General features: G+C 50.9%; 1 protein-coding gene across 1 annotated transcript in view; it reads left to right on the top strand.

Annotated features, from left to right (window-relative positions):
• Positions 1–1,126: 1,126 nt before the first annotated feature.
• CRHR1 (corticotropin releasing hormone receptor 1) overlaps positions 1,127–10,147 on the top strand; it is a 36,684-nt gene continuing 27,663 nt past the window's right edge. Inside the window, exons 1-2 of the mRNA XM_024760769.1 lie at positions 1,127–1,150; positions 5,940–5,956. Coding sequence (XP_024616537.1) covers positions 1,127–1,150; positions 5,940–5,956 — 41 coding nt within the window. The remainder of the gene's footprint in view (positions 1,151–5,939; positions 5,957–10,147) is intronic.

The following is a 10,147-nucleotide window of genomic DNA, read 5'->3' as shown; positions in this document are numbered from 1 at the left end:
GCAGTTCCCAGGGTCAGGGGCTGGATCAGAGCCCCGGTCGGGCTCCATTCCCTTGCGAGAACCAAACTCCACCCTTCCTGAGCCCCCAGCTGGCAGGGCCCCACTGGTGTCTACCCCCCAGTTCCCACTGCCAGCTTTCGGGGATCCAGGCTGTGGCCCGGAGGTAGAGGTCAAGAGGCAAGGTAACCTGTCCCTCCTCCTTTGGAGGATCCATGCAGTGGTGGGGCCTAAGAAGGGAGGCCGGACAGGCAGGGAAACAGGCTGACCTGCCCAGGGGTACAACCCCAGGATCGGAGCATCTGTATGGTGGGTAGATAGTAAAGGCTCCACTTCTTGGGGTTGAGAAGGATTAAATGAGAAAAATCACAGGGTCTGGCACTGTGCAAGTCTTCAGTCAAAGCTGGAATTTAGAAGAAGAAAGGAAGGAAGGAAGGAGAGAGGGAGGGGAGAAGGGAGGAAGGAAAAAGAAAGGAAGGGAAGGGAAAGGAAGGGGAGGAGGAAGAAAAAATGGAGGCTAGGGAAGACTGAGACCGGCAGAGAGCTTAAGACCAGGAGAGAGAGGAAGATGTGTAGGAGGGACACCGGGAGGCCGAGAAGGCACGAGCTATGAGAAAATGTTAATGAGTGAATCGAGAGCGAATCGTATCAAGAGGAGGAGAGAAAGAATGTGTGAGCAGCAGAAAAGGAGGCTAGACCAGGATGGGAGGTCAGCGGTGCTCCAGGGCACTGCCCGCCCCCCACCTCCCTTCCCTGCTCTCAGCAAATCTGCATCAGCGACAGTGATGCAAACTTTACTTTCACAGGTGTCTGCTGGCTCCTGGGAATGGAGTGGTGGTGGAAAGTGGGTGTGTACACCCTGGGTGGACAGGCAAACCAGTCAGGGGGCGCTTCTGGAGAGACAGGCCGAGTCAGGAAGGAAGCAACTTATACATTCATAGTCGAGTAAATACTAATCACTACCGTTGGTTAACGGCTCACCGTGTGTTTGGACCTGTGCTGTGTGAGACGCACCATATTGTTGAATCTCTCCAAAAGTTTTAGAATATACATACTTCATCCCTATTAGCGCCATTTACAGATGGGGAAACTGAGGCTCAGGGATGTTAAGTGATTTACCCAAGGTCACATGGGTAGGAGGGGGCAAATAAAAGTTTCCAATGTGGATCTCTCTGGCCTCAAATTTAAAGGTCTGAATTTCTACTCTCCTGTAAAACCTGGAGTCAGAGCATAATCAGACCTAGAAAGGAGTGTAGGAAACACTACCCTCCTCATTTCACAGATGAGGAAACTGAGGCGGGGGGGCAAGGGAAGGAGACTTGTCCATGGTCACAGAGCAAGTTTGCCAGATTCAGAACAGGAGCACAGCCCTGCACTTTCCACCCCCAAAACACTTTTTCCTTCAGCACAGCCTCCTGGAGTCCAAGGTGGAGATCAATGCAGGAAGGAAGACCAAGGGCAAAAGAGAGCTCCTGGTGGGCAGAGGGAAGAGATGCAGGAAAACGTGAACCCGTCAAAATGTCCAGGTGCGACCCCATGGTCAGAGGGGACAGAAAATGAAAACCCATCCATTCATTCACTCTGTCAGTCATTCATTTATTCATTCAACAAACATGTATGGGGGCCCACTCTGTGCCAGGCCCCACTAAGGGTACAGAATTAGCCAAACACAGACCCTGCCCTCAGGGAGCTTATAACCAATGGGACAGCATATTTGGGACCCTTGGAGGGGAATGTGTGAACTGCAGAGCTGGGGTGTCTCAGGTCCTCACTGCCCTTAGGGTGGGTGAAGCAGGTTTCAGCTCTCCTGTGGGGCCTCGTTGTGGGAGCAGAGGAGTGAAGTAGCAGGGAAGGGGGCAGGGTGTCTCCTGAGCCCAGGGCTGCAGGGAGAAGACCTGAAGGTGGGAGCACCCAGGTGTGCCCCACTCCCTGAAATGTAGGCAGGAGATCTTCCTTCCCATTTTTTCCTCTCTGCACAACAGCGATTTAAGTTAATTAAGTGGAACAATAAATTCTTTCTCAACTGCCTAGAACAGAATAATCTTTCACTGCTCACCCGCTTTGGGGAAAGCACAGGCTCTTTGCTTTGAGGTGGCGACAGGTTGTGGCTGTCCTAGAAAGAGGCTGTCCTGGGGCAGGATGGGGAGAAAAGGGTGGTTGGGGGGCAGAAGTCCTGGGCAGTCAAGAGGGCTGAGAAAGGACATCTAGCATCACCACCCTCTGTCCCAAGTCTGGTTTTATTCTGGCTAGTCTTTAGAGCACCTCTGCGTGGATTAGAAAACGCACCCCCCGCCCGAGGGTCCCGGCCCTGCTGATGCAGAGCCTGCAATTCTAGCCCCCAGAGACCTCTCCACTTGGCACCTCTGTGCAGGGCAGAAATTGCACAATTGCCTGTGGGCTCTGTACCTCCCCTGTATTGTCATTCCGTCACTACAGATATATCCCCTGTAGGCACACAGGTTTCAGAAGAGTTGATTGCGCATATGTTTTATTTCTGCAAATCAGATCCTAATTTTTAAATCCAATGGGGAGCCAGCTTTCTAAAGAAGTCTTGATTTATGATCCCTCTTCTTTTTCATATTTAGATTTCTTTTCTCTTGGCTTTGCTTAAAACAGGCTATACCTTGAAAACCACATCTCTGATAAAGGGTCACTATCCAAAATATATAAGGAACTCATACAACTCAACAGTAAAAAAAAAAAAAAACCCCAAAAACAAAAACAAGCCCCACAAATAATCCAATTAAATCTGGGAAATGCAAGTAAGAAACACAATAAGATTTCACCTCACATCTGTTAGAATGGTTATTATAAAAAAGCCGAGATAAGTGGCAGGGAGGATGTGGAGAAAAGGGAACCCTTGTTCACTGTTGGTGAGAATGTAAATTGGTGCAGCCACTGTGGAAAATAGTATGGAGGTTCCTCAAAAAGTTAAAAATAGAACTACCATATGATACAGCAATTCCACTTCTGGGTATGTATCCAAAGGAAATGAGATCATTACCTTGAAGAGATATCTGCATCCCCGTGTTCATTGCAGCATTGTATACAATAGCCAAGCTGTGGAAACAACCTAAGTGTCTATAAATGGATGAATAGATAAAGAAAATGTGGTATATACATACAACAGCGTTTTTTTTTAAATTGGAGTATAGTTGCTTTACAATGTTGTGTTAGTCTCTACTGTACAGCAAAGTGAATCAGCTCTACGTATACATATACTCCCTTTTTTTTTGGATTTCACCACAGATTTTCACCACAGAGCACTGAGTAGAGTTTCCTGTGCTAAACAGTGGGTTTTCATTCCTTATCTATTTTATACTTAGTATCAATAGTGTATACATGTCAATCCATACAATGGAATATTATTCTGCCATAAAAGGAAGGAAATCCTGCCATGTGTGACGACATGGATGAACCTTGAGGGCATTATGCTGGGTGAAATAAGTGAGACAGAGAAAGACAAATACCATATGATCTCACTTATACATGTGGAATCTAAAGAAGTCGAGGGCTTTCTTGGTGGCACAGTGGTTGAGAATCAGTCTGCCAGTGCAGGGGACACGGGTTCGAGCCCTGGTCTGGGAAGATCCCACATGCCACGGAGCAACTGGGCCCGTGAGCCACAACTACTGAGCCTGCGCGTCTGGAGCCTGTGCTCCGCAACAAGAGAGGCCGCGATAGTGAGGCAAATAAATAAAAAGTCGAACTCAGAGAAACAGAACAGATTGGTGGCCGCCAGGAGTGGAGCGGAGGTGCGGGAATGGGTGAAGGTGGTCAAAGGTACAAACTTCCAATTATGAATGAATACATTCTGCGGGTATGATGGACAGCATGGTGACTATAGTTAACGATACTGTGTTATATATTTGGAAGTTACAAAGAGAGTAGATCTTAGTAGTTACCAACAGACACGCACACACACACACACAATTGTAATTACGTGAGATGATGCATGTATTAACTAATCTGATTGTGGAAATTTTTTTGCGATATATACATATATCAAATCATTATGTTGTACACCTTAAACTTACACAATGTTATACGTCAATTACATCTCAATAAAGCTGGGAAAAAAAGCCACAGCCCAGAGCTGTGGTCAGATATATGGTCAGATATTCGGGTTGTGGAGCCAGGGGACCCCAGGACCCAAGAGGAGTGGGCCTTCCTTCCTCGGCCAGCAGACGGCAGTGTCCACTGGGGGTCTTGCCTCCCAGGGAGGGTTGCAATCTTGGCTTCACTGGGGAGTTGGGGGGCCTCTCTGTGCTCCAAGTCAGGATCTGCCACAGTCTCCTGGGCTAGGGAAGGCAGCCAGGCTCAGGTTCATCCCCAGCTACTGAAGTGCCTCCACTGAGCCGGTGCCTCTGAGGTCTCACTTCCCCTCTCTGGGCCTGTTTCCATACCTACCAATGATGAAACTGACCAGCTATGACAAACTGATGCTCAGGAATCCACCTCGGCACTCCAGGCCTGAAGGATCCATCGCAGCCCGGTGTCTGAACCCTTCCACAGATGGCCTGTCCAGTCTCCTCAAACTCAGGACCCTCCCCTTGCCTGGAAAGCCCTCTCTTTCCTTCTTACAGTCTGTGCCCACTCTGCCATTCTCAAACTCACCTCCCTCAGGAAGCCTGCCCACACCATCACCTTGTGCTGAGCCCTTCTGTAATCCCATGGTCCCCCTGTGCTCACCAACACCTTGCCTTGCCATTTTCCTTTTAGTGTGTGTGTCTGTGTGTCTGTGCGTCCTTCCCTGCCTCTTCTGAATTCTTTTCCTTTTTTCCAAATCAAGGAGTCCTGGACTCCTTGAATGTAGAATCCCAGTTCAGCAAGGGGCTCAGTGAGATCACTTAATCTGGTGGTTTAAGAAAACAAGAGACAAAAATCAAAACAACTTTCCTTCTAAGCTGAAAAATCCCTTTTCAAAGGAAAGCTTACAGAGAAGGCAGAACAATCTGACAGAGTGAAGGAGAAGGCTTTGGTCCTGCTGCAGCCCCACTCCCCGGGGCCTGGAAGGAACACCAGGACCAGCCTGCTCTAGTCCAACCTTCTCGATAACCAAGGAAGATTCAAGGGCCCAGAGTGACCAAGTCATGATAGTGACCCCATGGGCGCTTCTAGAAGACTTTAAATTTCAGAAAGCATCTTCCTCCTTTTCTCCCACCTCCCCAGGTGACCTGCATCCCTGTGAGGCAGGAAAGAAAGATCACATTGCCCAGAGGGGCCAGGTGACTCGCCCAAAGTCACACAGTTAGTAGCAGCAGGATTGGGCTCAGAACTCAGCAGCAGGGGGAGGAATCTTGCTGAAAGATCGCTCGCAAATGCTGCAGCTGTGGTTCTGCCCAAGGGCCAACTCAGTCCCTGGCTCCTAGGGAAGGTTTTCTTGGGGCCTCTGAGGGCTCTCCCAGGCTGAGCATCAGAAGTTGTTGTGTAGGGGAGGGCAGGCAGGCCCCTGTCTCCTTGCTCCTCATGAATCTGGGGAGATGAGCGCGGCCCCTGGTGCCTCCAGTGGCCCTTCAGGATTCTTGCTGAAAGGTTAATTACCAGACCATCCCATCAAAGGAAATTGCACTTCTGTGCCTTAAAGACCAAACTGAGCTTCAGCAACATAGTTATTTATGGACTCTAATAAGCATTTTCTGGGTGTGATTAACCTTTATGCCAAAGTTACACTGGGAATTGGGATGGCAGCTTCAATTCTAGCCATGCTGTGTGCTGGCCGGGGGGTGGGGGCATGTACAGCAGCTGGAGCAGCCTGGAGCCGGCAGGCAGCTGTCACACTCCGGCCCGCCCACCCGCCCTCTCCGTGGCTCCTGCGCCCTTCCCTCCCTCTCTGCCCATCGCTTCTTCCCGTGCCCTGCCCTGATCCATCCCCCTCCGTCCTTCATCCACTTGAAAAACAGACCTGATAGCCTGCTTACTGGGCCGTAGTCTCCACTCAGCTGCTAAAAACAGTTCTGTGACCTTGGGCACCTCAACTATAAAACCCCTGTAAAATGGGGAGCATGGAACTTGCTCTGTCTGCTTTCCACAGCACAGTGCTCCTTCCGTGTCAGCGACCCCTGGGTCCTAGGACGGTCAGTTTATGTGATGCTGTGATCGAGCCACAGCACGCCCTTGACCTTCTCAGATTTAACATTCCGGCTTTCGCTCTCTGGCAAGTGGAGAGATTTGCAGCTGAGGTGCGGGTTTTATTTGGGGGCCTCGGGGCTGCCAGGCTGGCACACAGAAGTGAGGATCTACCTCGTGAGTGAGCCTAGCGCCTGCCAGCTTCAGATCCTCAGTCCCATTTTGGTTTTCTGTCCACCTCACCAAGTCCTGAGAGCTTGGTTTGTCAAAAACGGTTCTGAAAGGAGAGCCAGCGGCTAAGACTGATGACAGAGGGGTCCAAGAAAGTGGCGATTCTTAGGTCAAAACCGCTTTTGGTTTACTTTGAGAGAGGATGACATGTCCAGTTCGGTGAAGCCCAGGCCTCTGATGTGACCCTACTCATCACATGCTCCAGCCATATTTTTTGGAGTGCTAGACCTCACCACAGAGTGAAGGAAGCTCTTCACCCTCCCCAGGAAAATGGTCAGCATTACACGCAACATTCTGCATTTAATTACAGGGTTTCATCCCCTCCCCTGCCTCGTGTGTTTGTAGACACCAGATTAAGAATTCACAGCTTTAGCAGAACACAAACAACAACCTTGAGACTTCAGGGGCTTGTCCCTACAGGGCAATACTCTCTTGTTGGTGGAGTTGGAAAACTAGTGAAAGTTGAAGAGGAGATCAACGTATGGTAGAAGGAAATACACAGGAAAACTCTGGACTTTTCATGAAACTGTGATTCAGGAATAAGCCAGGAGCCTTGACAAACCCTTCCACAGAGCCAGAGGTGTCCAGGCCCAGATTCGTACAGAGCCAACATTTCCTGAGAGGAGAGATTGGTTTGGGAATTTTAAGAAACGTTTTTCTGTGCATAGTGCAAAACCGGCCCTCTACTGAGAGAAAATGACTTTGTGAACTAGCACATCCAAGGAGAGGGAAGGGTCAGGGTTACAGTTAGCCAGCCAAGGACAGGCTCCATCCCGTGGCATTTGCTTTGGATTCATGATGAATCTGGAGGCGCCCTGCTCCTCTGTGAACCCCAGGACATTCGGATGCGAGGCTAAGACCTTCTGGCTGGTGTATTTGCCATCTGATTAGAATCCTGGGGCGTAAGTGCATTGTACTGAGGCAATTCCATGCATCTGGGACTAGTCTGAGTTCTCTGATTGCCAGGGTCTAGCGCATGTACGGAGGGGACCTGGGCACATTGACGGGGGACCGAGCTGCTTTGCTTTGGAGGGTCGGAGAAGGCGCTGCCGCAGGGAGGGGCTCGGGACCTGGCGTTTGAGGACTGCAGACTTCACCAGGTGGGCCAGGGTGATGAGGGGGCAAAAGTGTGCAGACACCAGCAGGACCCCACATGCTGGGGAAGCAATAAGTAATTCAGCGTGAATAAAACGTGGTGTGCTTTCAAGGAGAATGTGAAAGACCGAAACACAAAGCACAGCTTCAGGCTTAGAAGGATAGCGATGGAATGCCAGGCAGCAGGGCTGACATTTTCACGTAGGGTGTTAACCGGTTCCTTTAATTTGCCTGCGGCTGAGCTGCCTCTGGGAGCCCCATTTCCATGCTGTGTGTGTACACGTGTGTCTGTGCTGGGAGGTGGCAGAGGCAGGGGTGGGTGACAAGCCGTGGGTGGGGGTCTCTAGTCCCCTTCTAGAAGAGGCCTCTGGCCACCCCAGCTGATTGGCCCTCTCTGGGGACAGCTCAGAGCTGGGTCCCTGCTGACTGCTGAGCTGAGCAGCAGGTCTGTCAGCGAGGACACAGCTCTCCGCTCAGCATGCAAGAGCCAGTGGCGGGCCTGGTGGCTTCCTCCTCTCTCCGCTTCTGCGTTTTGAAGTGGAAAAGGAGGGTAAAGATATTTCGCCATCTCTCCGGGGACAGTGAAGTTTAATTAGTGATTAATAAAGTGTTGGAAGTTCCTTGGGGCCAGAGAGATGAATGGGTTTGTTCTAATAACTCCCGAGTCCCAGGAGCGAGTTAGCTGACCCCAGCGCCGTTGGCTGAGGCCAAGCGCTGGGCACGGGATGGGGGTACAGGACCGGGGGGTGGACCTCGGAGCCTGGAGCTTGGCCCAGAGCAGAAAGACCCCTATGATGTGACAGGAGAAGTGTGCCAGTGAGGGGATAAACAAACCCACTGCGGACTCGGGCCAGCACGGAGGGGACAACGTGGGGGAGTCATCAGGGTCAAAGGGGGGGCTTCCTACAGGAGGTGTGGGTGGAACAGGTCCTGACCAGGAGTGGGGAGCATTCGATTCCATCTTGGGTGGGAGAGCGGGGAGCAGGGTCTGTCTTTGTCATCAGACGGCGGGAGCGGGCAGGTGGGTGGCACAGGTCGTGAGGGTCTGGGGCGCAGGGTGGAGGCCAGTTTGGGAAGAAGGTACGGGAGCAACAGGGTCAGGACTTGGGTGAGGCAAGTGAGGCACTTTTCTCAAGCATGGAGTTTAAAGAGCTGCCCCAAAGTGCAGTATCAAGATAAATCATATTTTAATATTATTACTGATTTTTCCTTTTACGCAAGGCTCCAGTATGGCCCAGCACTGTTAGTGATCCTGGCTTTTTAAAAAAAGCTTTTGATATGTTGTTCATCATGGAATTTTTTGCATTAATTTAGAGTTTAAAAAAATATTGCATTAAAATATTATGTATCTTGACTACTAAGTTTTCTGGTGCCCCCCCCCCGCTTAAATTTTGCACTGGAGGTGAATGCCTTGGTCTCCTCACTCTAGTCCTGGCCCTGCGGTTGAGGTCTGCAAATGAGGGCTGCGAATGTGTGCTGCTCGTGTTGGCCACCACCCTAGCTCTACTCTAAATTAGAAACTTGCTCACGTGGGACTCGGACAAGTCCCTACTTCTCTCACGAGCTCATTTTCCCCTGTGAAATGGCTAAGGCTGCTTCCAGATCGAAGTGTCCCTGTCTGAAGCTCTGCAGTGAATTTTGCAGAACTGTTTTGGAAATGGGCTGGTGCTGAGACACCATGGCAGGTTGGGGGGCAGTGGGGAGGAGAGGAGACGGTCCCAGGGAGGGGACCCCAGGAAGGAAGAGCAGAGGAACAGGGGTGGTGATGCGGAGAGCAGCCTCCCATGCAGTCAGGGAGACAGGGCTCTGCTGGTCCTTGGGCTCTCATGTCCTGACAACTGGAGGGGGGGCTAGTTACAATCCTCCACTACCCCAACCCCCCCACACACTCCTTAGCCCTTCACAAATCAAATCCCAAGGGAAACAATCACCTCGCCTCCAACCGGTGACTAAATAAGAATCACCAAGTTCAAATCAATCAGCGTGACCTATTGAGTGCCTCTTGTAGACCTGAAACACAATGTAACTCGTTAATATATTCAGCAAATTAGAATGCAATGAACAAAATCCCTCCCATCTTGGATCAAGCTGTGCTGCTCACAGAGGACTTCTACATACACTGCGTCCTGTAAGCCTGGCTGAGTGGTGGTGGGGTGGCTATTACACCCGTCTTTACAGGTGAGGAAATCGAGGCACAGAGAGGTCAAGTAACCTGCCCATGGCAACACAGTGAAACTGGGGCTGGATGCCAGGTCTCTTTTGACTCTAAATCCACAGGGAAGGTGTTGACCTTAAGGGAGGGGACACAATGATTATGTGTGGGTGTTAGTTGAAGAAGTGGGCAGCCCTCTAGGTGTGAGACCCATGCTACTCTCCCCAGGTGGGCTGAAATTTTGGAATCAGAGTGACACAGAGTCCCCAGGGAGGGTAAGAGGCAAAGATTCTCCCTGGATTAGGGCAGGCATCTTTCCAGACACATTTATCCCTTCACCTCTCTGGGCCTCAGCTTCCTCATCAGGGACAGCCAGCCCCACAGAGAATGAAGTACCATCGCGGATATAAAATGACTTGGTAAATGGTGAGGCACGATTTGTAGTGACCAGTAATTAGCTGGGTGGGGATGAGGGCCCGGGAGGCAGCTCATTAAACCACAGGTCCTGAGCTCCTGCAGCTGGGGAGGGAGGGAGGCTCACTAATGGGGGTCTTCTGTGAGCCCATGCGGGTGGGGGGTGCTGGGGGGGGCAGGTGGGAGGGT

Source organism: Neophocaena asiaeorientalis, unplaced genomic scaffold (assembly GCF_003031525.2).
Source record: "Neophocaena asiaeorientalis asiaeorientalis breed wild unplaced genomic scaffold, Neophocaena_asiaeorientalis_V1.1 scaffold30, whole genome shotgun sequence".
In the NCBI taxonomy this organism is placed as follows: domain Eukaryota; kingdom Metazoa; phylum Chordata; class Mammalia; order Artiodactyla; family Phocoenidae; genus Neophocaena; species Neophocaena asiaeorientalis.
The sequence above is the reverse complement of the archived record's forward strand: the minus strand, read 5'-3'. Positions and strand labels throughout refer to the sequence as shown.